At 36.4% G+C, this 23,559-nt stretch overlaps 2 protein-coding genes, 1 long non-coding RNA gene and 1 other non-coding gene across 5 annotated transcripts; 3 read left to right on the top strand and 1 right to left on the bottom strand.

Moving 5' to 3' along the window:
• Positions 1–1,353: 1,353 nt before the first annotated feature.
• On the top strand, positions 1,354–5,161 carry LOC137712068 (uncharacterized). Of its 2 annotated transcripts, none has more exons than XM_088683875.1 (3): positions 1,354–1,701; positions 2,456–2,803; positions 4,447–5,161. In XM_088683875.1, the coding sequence occupies exons 1-3, from the start codon at positions 1,468–1,470 to the stop codon at positions 4,969–4,971; spliced, it is 1,107 nt and encodes a 368-aa protein (XP_088540001.1). In that variant the 5' UTR covers positions 1,354–1,467; the 3' UTR covers positions 4,972–5,161. The 2 variants fall into 2 exon arrangements, with proteins under 2 accessions (XP_088540001.1, XP_068307315.2); XM_068451214.2 differs by having other exon boundaries at positions 1,376–1,701; positions 2,459–2,803.
• Positions 5,162–7,618: 2,457 nt separating this feature from the next.
• On the top strand, positions 7,619–12,300 carry LOC137713878 (uncharacterized). The gene is made up of 4 exons (XR_011065342.2): positions 7,619–9,299; positions 9,797–9,868; positions 10,071–10,147; positions 11,840–12,300. It is a non-coding gene; the product is annotated as an uncharacterized LOC137713878 (long non-coding RNA).
• Positions 12,301–19,283: 6,983 nt separating this feature from the next.
• TRNAG-UCC (transfer RNA glycine (anticodon UCC)) lies at positions 19,284–19,355 on the bottom strand. The gene has a single exon. It is a non-coding gene; the product is annotated as a tRNA-Gly (tRNA).
• A 623-nt stretch (positions 19,356–19,978) lies between these two features.
• Positions 19,979–23,315, top strand: MS2 (Jojoba acyl CoA reductase-related male sterility protein). The gene is made up of 10 exons (XM_068451215.2): positions 19,979–20,100; positions 20,259–20,642; positions 20,769–20,872; positions 20,958–21,157; positions 21,271–21,371; positions 21,466–21,673; positions 21,763–21,924; positions 22,028–22,109; positions 22,287–22,684; positions 22,908–23,315. Exons 2-10 carry the CDS (start codon positions 20,261–20,263, stop codon positions 23,068–23,070), a joined length of 1,800 nt encoding a protein of 599 aa, XP_068307316.2. The 5' UTR covers positions 19,979–20,100; positions 20,259–20,260; the 3' UTR covers positions 23,071–23,315.
• Positions 23,316–23,559: the final 244 nt, after the last annotated feature.

Raw genomic sequence — 23,559 nt, 5'->3', positions numbered from 1 at the left:
GATTCTACCGAACTTACATAAACGAAGTATAAATTTTAGAAAAATCGAAATGCAGTCACCTGACTTAATCAATACACATTATTAGTATATTTTTTTTTCATTACTATTCTTGCATACATACAGATATCAATGAACGCAGTTTTTTGCATGTGAAGTGAAGTTTATAATGTCAACCAAATAATTAATTTATGTATTTGGAAGAGGGTGGGCTATTGAACTAGTACTGTCTAGTGCAAGTGACTAGTCCTTCAATTCAAGCATAATTTTGCAACAGAATGCCAAGAAGCTGTTAATCTCAATAAGTTGCCAGCATCATTGAAAGCACGTTTAAACTAAGCTAAAAGATATGCTTTTGTGAAAAATGATTCGAGAGGGTAGCACCATGGTGGATTAGGTCGTGGCTGGTGGCCCTCTTTATATAAAATTAACAATTACTTCCAGGCTTGTTCTTCTTAGCTTTTTCCTGCAAACGCACATTTTTTTCACTAATTTTTAAATTATGAGTATACTATAGTTTTATTCCCCAGATAACACTTGTTTTGAAATAGAAGCTTCAAGTTAATATTTCGTCAAATTCAGTATGACTCATTTTTTTGGGACAATATCATCTTCTAATTCACCATTTGTTTTTATGCACAACGTTTGGTCGAGCTATGTTACCATGTGTGTTAGCTTCAAACTTGAGGGCAATTGCGCATCTTGGATAGATATGCTACTTGGGTCTTGGGCGTTAGGGTCTTGGGTTTGTGTTTTAGTGTTGTAGTCTCGAGTTTGCGTCTTGGGTTTGGTGTCTTCGTGTCTCTAGCACCCACAACTTTTGAAGTTGAATCTCTTGCGTCAGGGTCTGGACTCTCGGTTATCAAAATTTTCACGCCGAGTTCAAGGCTTCGTGATAACATATTGAGTGTCAAACTCATGAGTCCTTGGGTTGAGTCTCATGCCAGGCCTTTGACCTTTGGAAGTGAGAAATAATTTTATACTAAAGTTATCATTTATGAGAGGAGAAACCTAAAATCTCTCACTTTCAAGCAAGTTAAAATACAACTAACCAATATCCCTGTTTACTTTGCATATTTTGTATATTTTACACTAAGGGGAGGAGGGAGTTCGGCTAAACCACACAATGAGCAACCTAATTTGGTATTGAATTCGTCATCTATGAGATTTGGACATAAGATCTCTCACTTAAGTGAAGAAAAATATCACCAGACCGTAATATTGAGTGTCCTGTTTACTTTCTATATTAAACATATGGTTATATCAAATTGTAAATATCCTAGCCACCATACGGGTGGAAAGGGTAAATACAGACCTGCCCTCTCTTTTTTAAGCACTTTTTTCTATTAACTTCTCTCCCCCATTTCATTATGCTCTGCTTCTACCAAACATAAGCTTCCTTTTGCTTCTCTCGAAAAAACAGAGGAAGCACACAGCCATTGAAGAAGCGCAGAGATTCATAATATACAGATGAACCGGCTCGCACCGTTGTCGGAAGAGCCGAACATCAACGGAGAAGAGGACGCCGCTAACCGGTCGAGCAAAGGCATTCTGCGGAGCACTCAGCCGTGGCGGAACTGGATCAAGACCCACCTTTCTCCCCTCGTGCTCTTCCACAAGAGGTCCGACTTCAATGTGCTTCTCAGTGTTCTTGGTTGCCCTCTCTTCCCTGTCTCTGCCCTCCCCAAACTACCCCTCAATGAGGTACCTATTTTCTCGCCACTTTCCATAACTTTTCCATCCTTATTTAGTAATGATGGTTTGATCATTGATTCATTATGTGTTTGGATACTTTGGTACCTTCATATGCAGGTCATTCCATTTATTTATTTATTACATTTTCTTATACAAACGATATTGGAGAAGGAAAAATCGAATACAGAACCTTGGATGCAGAAATAACAATTCTTAATTAACTAAGCAAAAAGTCTTGTTTATTTATTAACATAAAATTGTATTTGGCTTAAAAGTCGAGTTTGGACCACCTTTACCAATTACATTGCTGACCATTGGTCGCACATACATAGTTGTGAAAGTGGTTAGCAAGGTGACTAGTAACTGAGATACGTTGTTCACCGAACGATGTGAGAGGATGAGATCAAATAAATGACCTCGGCTACGAATATAACTGCTCGTAAATTCATAATTACTTAAGCAACAAACCCGTGGTATTTTTCTTTTAGCGTAAATTTGTTTTTGGTTTAAAAGCTTTATTGGATTTACTTTTGTTGAGGGAAAGTGAGTTTCCATGTATGTGAGAATATAATAATGATTGGCCTTAGGCTAAATTAAAATTGTTATTAAAGAAAAAGTAATTAGAATGTAATTTAGTATGATTTAAATAGGATTTTATTTGTTTTCAGAAAAAAGGTACTGAAATATTTACTCTAATTTCATGCAGGGAAAAGTCTTATTGTCCCTCTAATTTAATGTTTTTTTTTCTTATGATTTTCTTAAGAAGGTTTCCTCAACTGCACAATACATAATACAACACTTCACAGCTGCCACCGGTTGCCGCAAGCTAGAAGGCAAAGTGAAGAACATTTTCGCAACTGGGAAAGTGACGATGGCAATGGTTGATGATCCCGGCCCCGGTGGTGGCTCGGCTGCCGGAACCACCGCAGTTTCGGAAAAAGGGTGCTTTGTGATGTGGCAGATGGTTCCTAACAAGTGGCTGATTGAGCTAGTTCTAGGTGGTCACAAGGTGGCAGCTGGTAGCGATGGCATAGTCGCTTGGCGTCACACGCCGTGGCTAGGTGTCCACGCTGCCAAGGGCCGCATTCGTCCACTCCGGCGAGCTCTTCAGGCAAGTCCTACTTAACTAAATATGTTTTAAATTAGTATAATTTAACTAAATCTTAGCTTTCACTGGGAAAATGTGCCAGACGGGACCAGGGACAAATAAATATAGGTGTTGCTTGTTAGGTAATATAGCATGTTTTTTCTCGCACATTTCCCCAAATAACATTAAAAATTAGTTGTTTTAATTTTTTTTTTTTTTTTTTTGGGGGGGTGGGTGGGTGATGTGCGGGTTTTTAGTTTGTGACAGCAGAAATATTAGGTAGGGTAGAGATTTTTTCTAGGGTCATAAAATATGAGGTAGTACATTATATATCATTATATAAGTGGTAAAATAATTGTGTTAAAAATTTAACAATTTAGAAAGTAAAACTTTTATTCACTTATATAATGATGCATAATGTGTCACCTGTGTTCTACGCACAATAAAAATTTTCGTTAATTGAGAGAAGTGTCACCAAAATTTGAGAACTAATAAGTCATCCTGCACTCCAGGTGCACTCTTCCCCAGTTGAAAAAATACGTACATACGGATGAAGTGCAAAACGACTCTTTTGGAGTGCATATAGGAACTCCAAAAGAAATAAGCACGTAAAAACGTTCCTTTGTCAAAATTGCTATAGTTAAGCAAGAGTTGGCTTGTACATAGTAGAATAATGTACTCTCGGAAGATTAAGAATCTAGACCATATCGACATCGACTTTCATCATAGCGTGTAGTTCAGTTTCACAGTTTGACAATATAAATATTATGCGTATTTTATGTTACAAGGGTACTCAAAATATATAGAAAAGCACATGAAAAGAACAACAAAACTGCACACACCAGCAAGCACTCATCTTCTACTTAGAAAATTCCTCAAACATCCATGATGGGTAGTTTTGACAAGTTCCCTTTACGTTTGCATCTTCTACATATCTAACAGATTTGAAGAGAGAATTATAAGCAAAGATCTATAACGACAACCCCCCCCCCCCCCCCTCCCCCCCCAAAAAAAAAAAAAAAAAAAAAAAAAAAGGATGTGTTAGACCCACGCTACCCATAAGCTGAAATGTGCTTTTCAGCTTGTACTATAAGCGCTTTATATCTGATTAGGTATTATCTACTTATTTTTCTAATTATTTTTTAAATGTTTTTGGTAGAGTTGCATATGCAAACTAAGACATGATCTTACCAGCCAAATTACCGGATCTTGTTGCAAATAATTTTCTTTCATTTGTTGATTTTTTTAGTATCTTTTGAATTTTTCTTGTTGCATGCATGTTAGGAATTTTTCTTTCCCTTGCATTCATTCAAATTCATGACAAACATCAAAACCATTGGATGCGTTGACAGTCAACAAATCCAATGGTCGTTTTTCGTTGATATAAGTAACCGGCTACGTATATCATCTCTTCTTACAATATGTATGCGAGCTATCCTGCATTCATTTCGATTCATGACAAACACCAATACCATTGGATGTAACCTCGGCACAAAGTTAAACATATCCAATGATCTTTATGCTCGATCAAAGATTATCATAATATATCCGATTATGTATAATCTCCTGTAAAAATAAGTACGTGAATTCTACTGTTACGTGTCAGATTTCACATACTATATATGATGTTATATCAATGGTGACGTTTTTTTATTTTTGGTTAGTAGGGATTAGATCCAATGGCAATATCAGCTGTATTTTCCCCAGCGCAGTACGTGGGGGAAAAGCAAATCTCCGGCGTTGATTGCTTCGTCTTGAAATTGTCAGCTGATCAAACGGATCTGGCTGAACGAAGTGATAGCACAGCAGAGATGATCAAACATGTAATATTTGGCTACTTCAGCCAAAGAAATGGGCTGCTAGTGTACCTAGAGGACTCTTATTTAACCAGGATCCAGTCACCTGGTGCCTACCCTACCTACTGGGAGACCACAATGTCGACGAAAATCGAGGACTATCGGACGGTGGAGGGTGTGATGATCGCACACGCCGGTCAGACGAATGTGATCATCACACGGTTTGGGGACAATCTAAAGACAGGGTCAGCGATCACGCGGCTGGAAGAAACATGGACGATTGATGATGTTGCATTCAACGTCCCTGGATTGTCCATGGATTGCTTCATTCCTCCAAAAGAAGTACAGAAAGATTACCCTAAGAAGAATTTTGATTGGAGATCACCATTGCATTAACGATGATGATGATGATGATGATCTTGATCACGATTAGTTGATAAGGGATTTGATTATATTTTGTTCCATGACTTGTGTGAACAGTTGAATATTTTTTTACTCTTCCCGCTCTTAAGTGTCGAAGTGTAAATATCGTACATGCTTATGTACATCTTTATATACATATTTTTTACTCTTCCCCGTTTGATAACTATTTTGTTTTTATTTTTTTTCCTAGAGAAGAAAGAAGTAGATAATTGGAAGCCTTTATGAAAATAGCTTGAGCTAAGTTTATTTTAACCAAAAATCATGTTATAACTTTATTTAATGAAAAAGAATTAAATATTAATGAAAAACCCTTAAATTTTAATAAAAAAAAGATACAAGAACTTAAATTTTAATGAAAATGACACAATTTTAATATTAAATAAGAAAAAGAAAAAAACCTGGCACGCTGGACTTGCGTGTCCATCACATGCATTGTTTATGAAACAGAACACTATTTATGAAACTAAGCACTATTTATGAAATTGAGTGATATTACACTATTTATTGGTCCAGTTTCATAACACTAGTACAAAAACATGTTTGCGAGATGCATCAAATTTCGTCGCGCAAAGTATGTTTGCGTGACGTTTTGTGCGTCCCGCAAGATTTGGCGCCAAACCAAGAATGCTTTACCACTTTTTTTCCCAACTTTGCACGACTCAGGTGCACCTACGTCGCGCAAAACAGTTTTGGGGAGTCAATCTATTGGTTTTTGCTCAGCAATCTAAAATATGCCAAATTTTTTTATCTTGATCAAAATCATTTGACCCATAGAGAAATATGGAAGGTACCAGGGCAACAAATCAATGATGTTGAACTATTAGCCTAATTGTTACAGAGTTATTTTCTGTTTCTGTTTTCAATTGGAACTTTAAATGTTGTGCTGCACAAACACAAACCTTGCAAATTGCAATGTATATTTTCTTCCTTCATTTAAAAGTTTGAAGTCTATACTTTCTCTTTAAAAATATATTGGAGAAACCAAAAGCAGAACTGGAAAAGCAGATAGTCACAAAACAAAGATAAATTGGTGGTTCCCGTTTCAATCAATAACCACAAGTTCATTTTCAAAACATACAATGCAAATTAAAAAAAAAATTCAAAGTTTGGAAGAATTGAAATGAAAATCAGAGGGGTTAGGTTTGGATTTTGGATGTCATTTGGTTATTTAAAATATAACTTTGCACGACGTACGAGCCAATGCATCATGCAAAGGTTGTTTGCGCTACGTACAATCAATGCATCACGCAAAGGCTGTTTGTTCAATGTACAGATGCGTTGCGCAAAGTGTTTTTAATACTTTCATCAAGTATAACATAAGATTTTGTAGTATCCACTTGTGTAAATATTTTAAATTGATGATTGAATCAGTTCTTTGTATTCATATAGGGTCAAGGAGTGTAGCTGTAAAAAATCATCAAAATCAAAGTTAAAATAACCATTAAATCGTGATTTTTTGTTTATAACCGTTGAAAAGTTTTGTCATGTTGCTTGATCTCTGAATGTTTTTTTTTTTGCGATTTTTGGCATATGCAATCTCGAAGTATATACAAACAAGTTTGAAGGTTGGATCGTTGAAACTAGTTTTGAACAATGCATATCTCATAAAAACGATAGATTCCCTAACACTTAGAGTTTATTAATACTTTCATCAAGTATAACATAAGATTTTGTGGTATCCACTTGTGTAAATATTTTAAATTGACGATCGAAGTAGTTCGTTGTATTCATATAGGGTCAAGGAGTGTAGCTATAAAAAATCATCAAAATCGGAGTTAAAATAACTGTTAAATCGTGATTTTTTGTTTATAATTGTCAAAAAGTTTTGTCCAGTTACTTGATATATGAATGTTTGTTTTTTGCGATTTTTGGCGTATGCAATCTCGAAGTATATACAAACAAGTTTGACGGTTGGATCGTTGAAATTAATTTCGTACACTGCGTATCCCATCAAAATGATAGATTCCCTAACACTTAGAGTTTATTTATACTTTCATCAAGTATAACATAAGATTTTGTGGTATCCACTTTTGTAAATATTTTAAATTGACGATCAAATCAGTTTGTTGTATTCATATAGGGTCAATGAGTGCAACAGTAAAAAATCATCAAAATCGGAGTTAAAATAATGTTAAATCGTGATTATTCGTTTATAAACATCGAAAAGTTTTGTTCAGTTATTTGATCTCTGAATGTTTGTTTTTTTTGGGATTTTTGGCGTATGCGATCTCGAAATATATACAATACAAACAAGTTTGACGGTTAGATCGTTGAAACTAATTTCGTACAATGCGTTTCCCATCAATTTCAATGGTATATATATTTATTAGGTAGATTTTAATTTATTTATTTTGTACTCATAAGCAAAAGGGAAAAAAAATAAAAAAACTTTGCGCGGCGCAAGTTTTGGGGTTCTTGAATTGCCTTTTTCTTTTGTGGTATCCACTTGTGTAAATGTTTTAAATTGACAATCGAATTAGTTCATTGTATTCATATAGGGTTAAATAGTGCAGCTGTAAAAAATCATTAAAATTGGAGCTAAAATAACCGTTAAATCGTGATTTTTCGTTTATAGCCGTCGAAAAGGTTTGTCGCATTACTTGATATCTGAATGTTTTTTGTTTTTTTTTGCGATTTTTGGAGTATGTGATCTTGAAGCATGGTTGGATCGTTGAAACTAGTTTCGTACAATGCGTATCCCATCAAAATAATAGATTCACTAATACTTAGAGTTTATTTATACTTTCATTAAGTATATATCCACTAGTGTAAATATTTTAAATTGATGATCGAATTAGTTCATTGTATTCATATAGGATCAAAGAGTGTAGCTATAAAAAAATCATCAAAATCAAAGTTAAAACTACTGTTAAATGATGATTTTTCATTTTTAATTGTTGAAAAGGTTTGTCCCGTTGCATAATCTCTGAATGTTTGTTTTTTGTGATTTTTGGCATATGCGATCTCGAAGCATATACAAACAAATTTGACGGTTGGATCTTTGAAACTAGTTTTGTACAATGCGTATCCCATCAAAACAATAGATTCACTAACACTTGGAGTTTATTTATACTTTCATTAAGTATAACATAAGATTTTGTGGTATCCACTAGTGTAAATATTTTAAATTGACGATCGACTTAGTTTATTGTATTCATATAGGATCAAGGATTGTAGTTGTAAAAAATCAACAAAATCGGAGTTAAAATAATTGTTAAATCGTGATTTTTCATTTATAGCCGTCTAAAAGTTTTATCCAGTTACTTGATATTAGAATGTTTGTTTTTTGCAATTTTTGGCGTATGCAATATCAAAGCATATACAAACAAGTTTGCCGGTTGGATCGTTGAAACTAGTTTCGTACAATGCATTTCTCATAAAAAGGATAGATTCACTAACACGTAGAGTTTATTTATACTTTCATTAAGTATAACATAAGATTTTGTGGTATCCACTTGTGTAAATATTTTAAATTGACGAGTGAATTAGTTCATTGTATTCATATAGGATCTAGAAGTGTAGCTGTAAAAAATATCAAAATTGGAGTTAAAACTACCGTTAAATCATGCCTTTTTGTTTATAACCGTTGAAAAGTTTTGTCCCGTTACTTGATCTCTGCATGTTTGTCTTTTACGATTTTTGGCGTATGCGATCTCAAAGCATATACAAACAAGTATGACGGTTGAATCTTTGAAACTAGTTTCGTACAATGCGTTTCCCATCAAGTTCAATGGTATATATATTTACTAAGTAGATTTTAATTTATTTATTTTGTACTTATAACACTTAAGAAATTGAATGATATATATGTAAAAAAAATTATTGTGGGGTTTATGTAAAAAAAAAAAATTTGAATTTGAAAGGAGTGAAGTCACATTTTCGGTAATTTTTATAATAATTTTTTTTTTGAAAAAAAAAATACCTTGCACGATGCCCTAATGTGGTCATCACGCAAAACCACTTTGTGCGACGTATACCTACGTTGCGCCAGTTGTGATAATTTTGGCGGTGCAATAGTGAAAAATAGGCATTTTTTTCAATTTTCCAATTTGGACTCCAACTCTTTCTTTCCCGTAGACCTCTCTCTTCCCCCTCATTCATCTTTCCCTCTCACTTTCCCGTAGAACTCTCTCTCCTCTTCGCAAGCTTGAACCCCAAATCTTGAACCCAAACCTGTCTTTCGTCTTCACAATCGAATCCAACCACCACCACTACTTTGTCGGTTCTCTCCCCCTCTCGTTCTAAATGACGGGCAGCCATGCGAATCTCGAAGCTGACGCGAATCAAGTCCCAAAATCATGGTAAGGGTTTCTGATTTTCGATGGGTTTTTGTTATTTAGGGTTTAGGGTCAAATTGCATGTTGATTTCTGAGTACTTTATCAAAATCTCCAGATAAAATTGGATGTTGGTTCTTGTTTAGGGTCAATTTGCTTTTTTCGTGATGTGATTCAAGTTGATTATGTGAAGTTTTTGCAATTTTGTTGATCTGTATGTGTGTTTTGTGTATGAACATGGAGGTGGTCTTGCTGGACTAGGGAGGAATGAAGGTTTAGGTGATTGAGGAAAGTGAGATTTTATGCTTAATTGCTTGAATTTTGATGAGAAAACCAGTAATCGGATGTGGATTTTGATTAAAGTGAACCTTGTTTGCAGGTTATTTGCTTAAATTGTATATTTTTGTTTGTTTGAGTAAATTGGATATTTGGATGCGAATTGAGCATTGGATAGTGATATGATATTGTCTTAAGTTGATCTTCGTGTATACATAGAATTGAGCCTTAGATTTTTACGACGCAGAGGATTATCAACAATAAACGTGAAAGGGAAAATTGAAGGCGACATTGGGGGCCTCTCTGAATTAAGATCCTTGTGAGTATGATTGTTCCTCATTTCATACCAGCATTATGTTTGCAACATATTATGAACTGAACAACACACAACAAATTTGATGTCTAATTGTAAACATATGCATAAAACATATTTATTTTGCAGTGTCAGTTGTTTTGTTTAGCTAAATCTTGATTAGGGATGGAATTCTTTTTGTAACGAATTTGAAACGTTAACATTGCAGGGATCTTTCATTCTACAAGGGTCTCATCGGTTCTCTCTCTCTCCACGATTAGGGGATCTGAGCAAGCTAAACATCCCGTAAGAACAATTTACGAAGCAATTTTTCACATCTGCACCTTTTGAACTTCATATATGCAACATGAGTTTTTACATCAGATAAGTATATGAGACTGTTTTCATCGTTTAGGATCCTAGCTGGTTGCACCTTCAGTACTCAGGCATCTTTGCCCACTTGACAGACTTAGGGCTACCTTCACTTTTGCTCTTCATTTGCTTATGGTATTTGTGTTTTATCGATATGAACCATCTTTTGTTTCGTACTATTCAGGACCATCTCTAGATGCTTTCTTGTACTTGTTTATTTTTTGCTAAGAATCTATTATTATTAGTCCCTCACCAGAAGTTACTATACTGTGGCCTATGGAAGAACAAAGACTTCTCTGAATATTATGCTCTGCTCGCTTATTTGCAAGTGGGGGGTTGAGTTTTTGGAGGTTGGGGTTGGTTCAACTCATTTCAAGTACACATGATTAGTGTGATGTCATTTAGAAATTTTAACCTATCAAAACATATTTGGCTTTTTTGGTGTATATTGTATTTTTAAATTGCCAGAAGCAACATCACCATCTCTCTCCTCTGTCTCTCAAACACACATATATACACATGCGCACACACAAAAACGTACATACAGACTAACAAATAGAAAGTTGGGCTAGGGGGTTGATAGATTAGGATAGGTCTCTTGGTTTAGGTTTGACTCTTTTTAATCAATCGTGCTGCCTTGGATTCATTACACTTTTCAATCTTCAGTTAATGTTTGTTTAGTTTTCTTGCTTTTTTCACACATGGTTTATTTGTTCAGTTTTCTTTGATTTTTTCTTCTAGTTTCAAATGCAAGAAAGGATCAGTTTTCTTTGCAGTGTTGGTTTTTTTTTGTTTTCTGCAAGTCATATGCTGATCCTTCTCTTTCAGCATCTTTCCATCCATCATATGCACGAACAAGAGCAATATGATCACTGTAATCTTTTGCAGAGAATCTAGATTTTGTTGTCCCTACTAACTGTATGAAACAAGGTGAGAGAGAGAAAGATAGAGCACACATTATGGGGTCATTTAGGTACACTGCGAAAGGGAGAGTAACAGACCAGCACACTAGCATATTCAAATGGGAGTTCATTGATTGCGATAAACTAATAATATTTGCGATAAATAGCTCCGTAAACTAGACCTTATTTGCCCATTTTTTTTACAGTGTTACAGAGCGGATTGGCCAAACTAAGAATTACATTTTCATTTGTTTTACATGGACTAAATTAGAATATTACATTCCTTTACCAGTTAATTCAACCATCTTTTTTTTAAGCATCTATGTGTGCATTTATTTACAAATTTTGGTTAAAATTTAACATGCATCACACTACTTTGTATGGAAGTATTTTATACAACTACAATTTTAGGTCATTGTATCTGGTTTGAACACCGCATACACATGCGCACACACAAAATGTACATACAGACTAACAAATAGAAAGTTGGGTTGGGGGTTTGACAGATTAGGATAGGTCTCTTGGTTTAGGTTTGACTCTTTTTAATCAATTGTGCTACCTTGAATTCATTACATTTTTTAATCTTCGGTTAATGTTTGTTCAGTTTTCTTTGCTTTTTTCACACATGGTTTATTTGTTCAATTTTCTTTGCTTTTTTTTTTCTTCTAGTTTCAAATGCAAGAAAAGATTAGTTTTTAATGTTATATTTTTATCATTCAAAAAGTGTATAGATGTCGCAGTTGATCACTCGTCGTCGGAATGTAACCAATGCGCCTCTCGCATTATCAGCATCTACTGCTCCAACCGTGAGTGCTCCATTGATTGGGGAGACGGGTTTGTGAGACGGGTGCCTCTTTTTCCAAATCGAACACATCAAAGGTTGATGCATTGAAGGAGGAAGTGACAATCCTAAAAGGTCAGCTTGCGGTCCAGGGCGAGGAGATGAGGGCCTATGTCAAGCACGTGAGAGACCTTGCACAAGCTATACAGATGTTCGGCCTCCAAATCTCGCTACCAACACCTGATCTTGCTACATCTTCGATCTCCGAGCCACTTTGCCCTGCCAATACCCAGTAGCCTGATGTATCAAACCTAGAAGATTACTTGTGGTTTTTTCTTTTTTGTTTGAACATCTTGTATGTACATTTTCATATAATTTATAATTAAATACTTTTCCTTGGTTAATTAATCATTTTATAGAATTTAATTACAATATTTATTAAAAATTAAAAAATAATATTTTTGACCAAAAAAAAAAAAAAAGTTTGTGCGACGAAAAAGAAACCTATGTTGCGCAAAGTGGCTTAGGTGCCTTTGTGCAACATAGGGATGTGCGTCGTGCAAAGCCTCTTTGTGGGACGCATGTTTCTTCTTCATCGTGCAAACCCTTCTGTCACTGCCTTGGCGTGACGGTTAGCGCGACAAAGGTTGGTTGGGCTAATTTTTGCGCGACGTTTTTTAACTTTGCGTGACGAAGGACCTACGTCGCGTAAAGTGTTTTTTTGTACTAGTGTAAATAATGTTTATTTCTTGGTCCACTTTCATAAATAATGCCTAGTTCTTGATCATGTTTCATAAATAGTGATTAGTTATTTGGTTTAGTTTCATAAATATTGTATAGTAATTCGTACAGTTTCATAAATAGTGTCTATTTCTTAGTCTAGTTTCATCAATAATATCTAGTTATTGGTTCACTTTCATAAATAGTGCCTAATTCTTGGTCATGTTTCATAAATAGTGTCTAGTTCTTGCTCCAGTTTCATAAATAGTTTCAACCAATTGATTTAGTTTTAGAAATGGTGCCTAATTCTTGGTTTCGTTTTATAAATAGTATCTACTTATTAATCCAATTTCATAAATAATTTCGGCAAAATTGAAAAATAATGCAAATTAAATCAATAAAGTCAAATACAAAATATCCATCAAACTAAACACAGATGGTTTCAACTCCATATGTTCTTTTATTATTTATTAGAAAGTTTTAGAATAAATTCAATCATAGACGATTTTTGAAATTTGAAGATGGTAACCAGTTATGTCTTCCATGGACACGTTCATGTTCTTGGGAGACTTTCAGAGTAAGATGCCAAGTCCCATAACCATGACGATTCAAAATTGTCATTGCCAACACCTTGCTCTTCATCAGAATGTTCTTCATCGCTTGGGGTTTCAAATACGAAACTCGAAGTCATTGGTCTGTTTCATTCCCAACTCGATGTCGGCTGGAAAAAATAGGGTAGCTTTTTATTTTGCAAAAACCATTTGAAATATCATAATTAACGCACACATCGCTGCCAATTAAACGGTTTGTGATTACAAACAAGCCATTATAAAAGCAGAAGAGATTTGGGGTCATCATATTAGTGGTTATTATCCAGATGAGTTTTGTCATGTCTATCAGTAGTAAGCCTGCTGATAAGGGCCGTGCTCCTTGCACGCGCTTTTAATTAACTTTTTTTTTTGTCTTTTTCATTCTATTGGCTTTATTATTAAATAAATAGTTTCATGATAGTTTTTTTTTTTGTTAAAATCCAAAGTTTTAAAACTTTTTTTTATTAATTTTCCTTAAATAGTTACTACGATATTCTACTATAATCTACATTCTACGCTAAGACTAGTATAAGGGTTTTAACTTAGGACATATTGAATTAAGAGGCCCTAACGTTAATCCACCACTTGCCAATGTATAGAATTTGTTTCTCCTAAAATACGTTTGATTTATTTTTTCTCTCTTGGTTTATTTGTTTATTTATTAATTATGATTTCTTGCCACTTATTATTAACAGAACCTTTTCTCATCAGTATAGATAATATTGTTTGTTAAAAGAAATAAAAATTATGGTTTCTTAAAATAAAATTAAAAAAATTAGGGCTTCCTTTCCTAATTAGGATTAGGGTTTTCCTTGTTATTTAGGGTTTACCTTTTATTGTTTCCTAGTTAAATATGGATGTGGTAGCTATATAAAGCCTGGTTTGATACTGAGGTGATTCTGAAAAAAACTGGTATCAAAAAAAGCTGGGAGCTATTTTTGTGTTTGGTAAACATTCAGCTTTAGCTTTTTTTCATAGTTTTGGGTGAAAAAAAGCCAAAAACAAGAAGCTGCAAAACCCAGCTTTGAAAAACTGCCTTTTCTTCACATCTGTTTTACATAAAAGTTTACCAAATATTATAATACTGCTTTTCTTTTTTCAAAAGCACTTTTACAAAAAAGTTTACCAAACACTCTGCTGCTTTATTTCACAGCTGCTTATTCTCACAGCACAACAGAAGTAGCTTTTTTTCAAAACACATCAATACCAAACCAGCCCTAAATCCTATCCTGTTTTTCTATTGTGGTATTGAGATTTCACTTTAGACAAATTTGAGACCTTTATCAATCCGGTGGATTCCAGTACTCTTGTGCTGTTGATTTACGAAGTTGATCTAAGACTCTCTGTATTTTCCGCTGCGTATTTAATTATCATCGCGGAGATGACTAGCGAAGAAATTGAAATTCCCTCCGGAGTGGAAGCAGCAAACCCAATTAACGGAGGAGCTGAAGAAACCGTTACACCAGCAGCCTTCCGCTGTAAGAAATGCCGAAGAGTTGTTGCATCGCAGGACAATGTTCTGGATCACAAACCGGGCGAGGGAGAGCAATCGTGGCGGCGCAAACCCAAAAGTGGCGGTGGTGATGGCGGCAGCTCGAAGTCGGAGGAGGAGGGTTCAAAATATTGTTCGTCGATTTTTGTGGACGAGCCTCCAATGTGGATGAAGACGGCGGTCGGAGAAGGTGCAGTGGAGGGGAAGTTGTACTGCGGACATTGTAAGTCTCGGTTGGGTTGCTTCAATTGGGCAGGCACCCAATGCAGTTGCGGTGCGTGGATCACCCCCGCCTTTCAGCTCCATAAAAGCCGGCTCGACATATGATATCGATCAACCTCACAAAGCAAAAGCTTGGCATCAAAATAAATAATTATACCACTAAATCAATGTTTGGGAAATTATATATATATATATTAATATTGGCACCTACAAGTTCATTGTGTCCCTTTACTATATTATTGATCTTGAACAAAAATCAACAAATTGGTTGTTATTGTAAGTGCTTTTCTTCGGTACAAGGAATACTGGGGCTGGGGAAGGGGGACGAGACTCAAGAGTGCCCATCAAGTGCTCGTTGAAATGCTTTGTTTGGTAGATCTGGGCAACACGTGTTGCACTTGTTGAAAACACTTGTCATTGGCATATGTCGACAAATTCACCCGGGACCAGGCGACATACTCAATGATCAGAAGTTGTCGGCGTATGTGAAATGCTACCTGAAAGTTGTCAGCATCTGTCAACAAGCGTGTAGCATTATTTGACAAATGACTATATGTTTATCAAGTACTTGATGAAATGTTTTAATTAAATAAGTGATGTACCAAATTAACATTCATCGAAATAAATTTTAATTCACTTTTTATTTCTCGAGCTGTGGATTGATTTGGTAGTTAAAACTTCCTAGCACCATTGCATGTTAGAGTCGAACTCTCTAGCAAGTGATGCATTGACCCCATAAGACAAAATGTTTGATGGACCGCACATCGGGCATGACAGTTGGTGGTATGACACCCTTCTCAAAGAAATTGTGATTCTCTCACGTAGTTTGTCCGTAAGGTATTGATGAACAATTCGTTGGACAATACTTAACGCAATTACCATAAAATAAATCAAAATTCTTGATCAATGGAGAAACATAAAGCTTTGTTCAATATCACCATTTTTGTTCAATAAGATACCAAAATGGATGATTGAACCAGGAACGGAGAGCTCTCCCCCCTTTTCGACCCGACTGTTTGGTCTTAAGAATGCTAGTTTTCACCTAAACACCACTGTTGAACAACAAAAAAATATATATATAACATTTAAAAAAAAAATAGAGTCCATACAAATTGGATCAAGTTACAAGACAAAATAAAAATGTAATCCAGCCCAAAAGATGAGGATGGGCTTTACATACAAATCAACATCCATAAATAGAAATAAATAAATAAGATATGAATTCCTTCCTACTAAAGGGGGGAAGTAACGTGCAAAACAGGGGCTCCCCATTTTCTGCAACAAAAAGACGTGGAAGACTGGGACAGTCGGTGAGAGAGGTTAAGAAAAAGTGGCGGAAGACATGGCCTCTATCTCCCCCACATAACAGCTCTAGAGCCGTCCTAAGATGTCTATAAATAGGCATCAGTAGACACAAAAAAGGAAGAGAGACTCTGCAGAAAATAAAAGAAACTTTGAGAGAAAATACCAAAAAGCAACGAAGTACTGCCAGAAAAGAGAACAAGGAGTTCAACCATTCGTGCTTTCATGTCAAGATCCAAAGAAGAACATTCATCACTAGGTATGAAACAAGTTCTGTTAAATTATTTATTTCCCTTGTTTGATGTTGTGTTGCAGACAAAAGTGGGGTAAAAAAAAGAGGCGTAATCAACTACCTAGAGTCAGTAACCTTCATCTTATACAAGAAAATTGCCAACAAGCCACCAGAAAAGGTTTCTATGCAAGGAGAGTATCTTAAATGGTAGCCCGACTACTCCTCTACCAGTAGCAGTTTGTGAGTTAGAAATTCCAGGACCTACTCGTTAAGCATTTTCTCGACACAGCATGTCTCTATGTAGACATGGAGATGCCGGAAAAATGATCTTTACGGGGACGGTAAAAAATCTGCTAGTCAAGGCATTTTCTCGGCACAACAAAGGTTTTGAAGACAACAACGTTTGAAAGAAAAATGAAGAAAAGGATTTGGAGTCCCCACTGACATTAACAGAAATAATCTCCAAAATCCCATGAATTTCTTCGGGGTGGGCTAAACCACCCCGTGAAGTTCCAATCAAATCTAAGTGATCCATACTCGCCGTCTATGCCAAGAAAGAAAGGAGCAATCGGTGTCACGGCAAGCAATGGATTTGGATAAAGAAAGAGCAAGTTTCGTTCGACTCCAAATATTGACGGCAACCTGTTCTTCATTCAATCACCAACGGTGCGGAAGGTTGTTGGCAAAAGCAGAACAACATGCTCCAAGAAGATGACACGTTACTGGTGTTCTATACTTTAAAGATTACTCCAGAAGATGAGGAAGAAGAGAAGTCTTCTAGATAAGATGAATGCCATTCACATGGTTATCATGTCGGGTAAAGTCAAGAGACTTGAAAACAACAAAGGATCATTTTAATTGCCATCTGTCAAAAAATCAAGCTAAGGAAGCAAACACAGGAAGCCAAGTCTTATATGCAAAGTCATTCTTTGCGGTCCAATGAGAGAATAGGTGCATTTGTGGAGCTGTGACACTTGAAGAAGATTTATGGGTAGAGCATCACCTTGCATAAATGTTGATAGGAAAGAATAGCAAGTCTCGAAGGCAGCAAATGGGTGGGAGCCCAAAAAGAGGCGTGCAATGCCTCCTGTCAAAACCAGTCCTATGACTCTCTACGGAGAAACGGAGATGTCGGAAGGTGATAACCGGACACTAATGCATCGAGACTCATTCAAAATATGGCAGACACGAAGAATGTGTTACTACAGATTTTAGAGTGCAATTCTCACCTTTGGAGCCATGAATCAACACTTGTTTTCAACGAACTCAATGCTGCAATATAGGGTCACCTGACTGTTACCTTCTTTTCCTTTTCGTTCTAAATTTTCGATCCATAAAAGAAGCACAAGCAAGGTGGTGAGAGTATGCAGCAGAAGAAAAGGAAAATAAATAAATAAATAAAGAGCTTGTGACCTGCACAAAAAATGGCCTTTGCGATTTGAGAGGGAAATGATGGTAAATTGAAGTAATTTGAAAAAGAGTTTGAGTTCCAACAAACCTTACCCATGCTCACTTGGAAATCAACGGTTGCCCACTCCAGATAAAGATTCGAAATACAACGAAATCCACCGGAGCCTAAGCATATCGGAATTGCATTTTGCTTCTGGAGGAAGGACACTGAGTATTGGAGCCAAAAACAAGGGGATCTCTGAAGCATTTCACGAGGGGATGCTAAGTGAAGTTTGCACCTCACGTGGGATTCGAAGTCCCACTTTAGGCCTTGGGCTACCAAAAGGAAAAGACAAATCAATGTCCTATTTCGCAAAGCCTTTAGGTGATATTACCGAAGGTCATATATGGGTTTTAAATAAATCCAATTAGCATCTTATTTTGCCAAGTCTGAATACAAGTCTATAAATTCAAATCAAATTTGATTCATAAGTCAAACTTGTGGAGTTTCAAATACACCGAAGGTTGCATCAAGGGAGGAAAATAAAAGCTCCTCTAAAACGTTGAATGCAACTCACGTGGACCTTACAAGCATGGGCACCGTTGACTGAAGATGGTGCAAGTAAACATGGAGGCACATCATGTGTGAAGACGATGCCGATATCGAATCCGTGGAGGACGTAAATCACTTCAACTACCATGAATACAAACCATCACAATACACAAAGTTCGATGGACTTATGCTACGTTAAATTTAATGGATCAAATTTCCGAGGTGGCCAATGACACGAAGTCGCTCCAAATATCAAAAGGCACGAAGCTGAAGAAAAGTCTCAAATGGCATGAAGTCGTATCAAATATCAAATGGCACGAAGCGGCAACAAGTCTCAAATGGCACGAAGCTGTGTTTTGCTCCAATGGCACAAAGTCCTTGCCCGCACGAGCTGAAACTGCATAAGGCACCAACAACTCCCATGGCTCAAAGTCCTCTCTCGCATGAGCTAAAACTGCACAAGGCATCAAATGCTCCTTGCCTGCACGAGTTGAAACTGCACAAGGCATCAAACCCCAACAAATACATAAAGAACTACGAGTAACTTGATCCCTCAATGAGGGTACGTAAGCAATCTAGGGCTCGACCCAGGTGCAGTCGCAAAATCAAACACCCAAATCCCCAAGTTACGATTTATTCATATTAGAATCAAAAGTTTTTTTCTTTTAACAAAGAATTGTAATTAATAGACGCATAGTCTAGAATGGGTCAAACTTAAATTAATAAAACCTTATTTGAAAAATAAATGAGGGTAAAATTATATCGAGTGAATTATTTGTTTGCATATTGTGTACAATTTTTGTTTAACACCCACAACGAGAATTCTCCTTAAAAAAACCAAATTAAAAAAAACAAATGAACAAGAAAAAATATGAAAATATGTAAATTGCGTTTGCCGGGAGTCGAACCCGGGTCTATTGCTTGGAAGGCAATTATCCTAACCGTTGGACTACAAACGCTTGACTTAACATTCTTTCAGATTGTCAGGTAATATAATAATCTTTTATGTTTATATGAGATAATATAATGATCATTGCCGAAGGAAATTTTGAAAGGCAGGTTTATAGGCTTTGTTCAAATGAATGTTAACTGAGATCTATAGGCCTTGTCCACTAAAATTCAGAGATAGACTAACTTAACAGAAAATTCTAAGATTTGATCGTCAAATTAAGTGGTTGTTCGACAACAAACAAACAAATTGTGTTTCTCTGTTAGGTAATTATCAATTGACATACTCATAGCTAAAAAAGAACCATACACAACCGGCGCCCGGCCTACATAAGAGCTTAGCCCAACTAAATGCATCATATTTCTCAATGTTCCATCCACACCCTTTTTGACACCAGATTATTTTGGGTTAAAACTTGGAAATCATATGCTCATAAAAAACTTACCACACCCAAAGAACCACTCATAAAAAAACACAGTGGGAGTGGGAGATGACAAGAGAGTTCCCGCCAAGTTTGCCGTTGGTAAAAAAAGTGTGAAAGGGGGTGGCATCCAAAGAGTGCTCCCTCTTGTGCCAAAATCTCCCCTATAAAAACCAACCCCATTTCCACACATTCACCTAACTCCCATCTCACTCCTCCCTGCTCCCTGCTCCCTCCTCCCTCCTCCTTCCACCCTCCCTTTCTCTCTCTAGAAAATCAAGTTTGCAGAAACCATATCCAAACTACCAATATTTTTATCTCATCAAAATCTTAGGTGGTTTACTTGCTTCTTTTTCTCTTTTGGGATAGGAAGTGTTTAGATAGGGTTTCAACCCAACCATGCATTTTTTACTGCAACTTTTGTTTGTTATCCTCCTTTTTCCCTCTTTCATTTGATTAATTTGTGTTTTTCTTTTACAATGTCATTGGCAGTGATGGAAGCTGTGTTCCTCAACTCTTTCTCACCGCCGTCAGCAGTCGCGCCAGATAAAGTCTTGAGAGTGTGTGATCATAAGAGGAATTGGTGCTTGTTGAGGAGAAAAAAGAGTGTGGTGTTGTGCCAAGGGTCAAGTAGTGGCAATGTTGTAAAGACTGGCGGGTTTTCTTCTGCGGCAGTGAGGGATGCCGGAAGCCTGGTTTTGACTCCGAATGATCAGAAGAGCCCGAAAGAGAGCAACATCGCAGTGAAGGATTTGGTGCCTTTTGGTGGCTCATCGTCCTCCTCTTTGGTGGAGATGCATGATGGCATTGGAATTGTAAAATTTCTTAGAGGAAAAGGGTTTTTCATAACTGGTGCAACCGGGTTTCTAGCAAAAGGTAAGAACTTTCTACTAAATACAGACAGAATCATACTTTTGATGTTTTTTTTTTCTTTGTTTAAGTTTGATCTCTTCTGATGTGTTGTGTACATTTATGTTGTTCTTTTTTGTTAAAAACATCTAGTTCTTATCGAGAAGATATTAAGGACAGCGCCGGATGTGGGGAAGATATTTCTATTGATCAAGGCAAGAAACAAGGAAGCTGCAATGGAAAGATTAAAAACTGAAGTATGTTTTTCTCTAATCTATTTATTTTTGTTCTATTTCGTTGCTCTTACTTTCAACTCTGATGTGCACGGTTGTTATTGTGTAGATCATAAATGCAGAGCTTTTCAAGTGTCTAAGACAAACTTACGGAAAATCTTATCAATCCTTCATGTTAAGCAAGCTAGTTCCTGTGGTAGGAAATGTGTGTGAATCAGATCTTGGCATAGAAGATGATGTAGCCGGTTTGATTGCGAAAGAAGTTGATGTAATTGTAAATTCTGCAGCCAACACTACATTTCATGAAAGGTCAAATGGCCTTTTACATCCGAAGTTTCTCATTTCTTCGCTACATGTATACGAATTCCTCCTAAAAATTGAGTTCGGATTGTGATATATTTTCGCACCGTTTTGTTTTTCAGATATGATGTAGCTATAGATATAAACACAAAAGGACCTTGCCACCTTATGGCCTTCGCAAAGAAGTGCAAGAAACTTAAACTCTTCCTGCAAGTTTCGACCGGTAAGTAGCAGAAAGCTGGGATTTCTTCTATGGAACTGCTTTTGCCAACTCGAATTTTAACTAAGGATTGATGCTTTTGTCCTCTCATTTTCAGCTTATGTTAATGGACAAAGGCAAGGGAGAATTATGGAAAAGCCATTTTATATTGGCGAAAGCATAGCGGGCGAAAGTCACATATCTGAAACCCCACCAGGATTTTTTTCCCTTGATGTCGAAAATGAAATAAAATTGGCTTTGGATTCCAAGGGAGCTTATGAAAACAATGAGGTTGGTCAAAAGATGAAAGAGTTGGGTTTAGAAAGGTAATGGCTTCAACTTTTTAACATGACAAAACTAAGATCTGAATTAGATTGATTATTGTTTTAACATTACAAAACTGTCATCTAATCAGGGCACAAAAGTACGGATGGCAAGATACGTACGTGTTCACCAAGGCAATGGGGGAAATGATGATTGATAACATGAGAGGTGACATACCCGTAGTCATAATCCGGCCTAGTGTCATCGAAAGCACTTGCAAAGAGCCATTTCCTGGTTGGATGGAAGGAAATAGGTACATCTTAATTGTGTAGTTTACCTTGAAACAGAAACGTCGTTTACATTTTTCAGATTTACATCAGCTTTGAAATAAACCTCTGCTGTTCCGATTTTCGCAGGATGATGGATCCAATAGTTTTGTACTATGGAAAAGGGCAGCTCACAGGTTTTCTAGTCGATCCAAATGGAGTACTCGATGTGGTAATGACTAGTTTTCTTTTCTTAAATTTGCCCTTAGGCATGGTTGGTTGATTTTATGACATTGACATGGAGAAATATGTACCACCTATACATGTACACACAAACATGTATGTATATGTGTGTATCACATGTTCATTCACTGAATTTTAGTTGCAAATTGGCATGACATGCTAGCAGGTTCCAGCAGACATGGTTGCTAACGCAATGTTGGCGGCGATTGCAAATCATGGAATAGCTCAGAAACAAGACATAAACATCTACCAGATTACTTCGTCAGTTGCAAACCCTTTGGATTTCCAAGAACTGAGCGAACTGCTCTATGAGCATTACAACTCCTCGCCGTGCAAGGACGCGAAAGGCAGGCCAATCCAAGTTCCATCGATGAAACTCTTCAGCTCGATGGAAGATTTCTCTGCTCACATTTGGAGAGATGCCCTCCAACGAAGCGGATTGACAGCGTTGTCTTCCTCGAACGGGAAGCTGTCTCAGAAGCTAGAAATGATTTGCAGAAAATCAGTTGAGCAAGCAAAGTACTTGGCTGGCATTTATGAGCCATATACTTTCTATGGTGGAAGGTATGATACTGCATTGAATCTTTTGATATATTCTAAACTACTCTGATTAACGGGAAGGAGATCAAACTCAAGTGCAAGGGAAGCACACTCCGACCGGCCCAATCCACTGAAGCAGTGTGCTCCCCTATGCACCTACATCCGAATTCTCCGTAGTTTAAGTTGGATTAAAATATCGCTCGAGTAAAAGAAAAACACGTGAATTTTAATTAATAAATTGGTGCAGGTTTGACAACAGCAACACTCAGAGACTGATGGAGAGGATGTCAGAGGAAGAAAAGAGGAAGTTTGGATTTGATGTTGGAAGCATAGATTGGAAGGAGTATATTACAAATGTTCATATTCCAGGTCTTAAGAGGCACGTCTTGAAGGGCAGAGGGGGTTTGTAGCTCAAACAAAATGCTGCCTCCCTTGTGGCCCTAATCAAAACATCTCAAGCCATGCAACTAATTTGTAATAAGCCAAATATTATTTTCCATTTTTCTCTTTTTCTTCTTTTTAATTAGCCTATAAATCTGGTGGGAGGGAAGGTGCAAAAAAGAAGTGTTGTCTTCTCTCTCCCAGTGTACTCTATTTCATTAAACTTCTATGATGCAAGAAAGAAATAGAACTGTTCGATCACAAATTTTAGAAAGACCGTCTCACTACGAGCAGTATTATATTATTCGTGTCATTGACGCCTCGTTAAATCTTAAAGGTTTTTAATTTATAAACATAGAAGATCATCAATATAATTTGTAAATTGTAATACAATAATGATTCAAAGTTAAAAGATGACATAATATTTTATTTTTCTAATTTTACAACTGGCGTTTAAAATATTTGAACTCACAATCTCCTTGGTTTTGATTATAATTTTTTTTAATAATAAATTATTA

The sequence above is a fragment of the Pyrus communis genome, chromosome 14 (genome assembly GCF_041283825.1).
Source record: "Pyrus communis isolate YQ-2024b chromosome 14, ASM4128382v1, whole genome shotgun sequence".
Classification (NCBI taxonomy): Eukaryota; Viridiplantae; Streptophyta; class Magnoliopsida; order Rosales; family Rosaceae; genus Pyrus; species Pyrus communis.
Note: the sequence above shows the minus strand (reverse complement) of the source record. Positions and strands in the feature narration are given on the sequence as shown.

Bases quoted from the DNA above. Each gene is read 5' to 3' on its own strand.
- MS2 (XM_068451215.2), top strand. From the start codon at position 20,261: ATGGAAGCTGTGTTCCTCAACTCTTTCTCACCGCCGTCAGCAGTCGCG. The intron at 20,873-20,957 runs GTATGTTTTTCT...GTTATTGTGTAG, and splicing joins TGGAAAGATTAAAAACTGAA to ATCATAAATGCAGAGCTTTT. The intron at 21,158-21,270 runs GTCAAATGGCCT...TTTGTTTTTCAG, and splicing joins AACACTACATTTCATGAAAG to ATATGATGTAGCTATAGATA.
- LOC137712068 (XM_088683875.1), top strand. From the start codon at position 1,468: ATGAACCGGCTCGCACCGTTGTCGGAAGAGCCGAACATCAACGGAGAA. The intron at 1,702-2,455 runs GTACCTATTTTC...GATTTTCTTAAG, and splicing joins CCAAACTACCCCTCAATGAG to AAGGTTTCCTCAACTGCACA. The intron at 2,804-4,446 runs GCAAGTCCTACT...TTTGGTTAGTAG, and splicing joins CACTCCGGCGAGCTCTTCAG to GGATTAGATCCAATGGCAAT.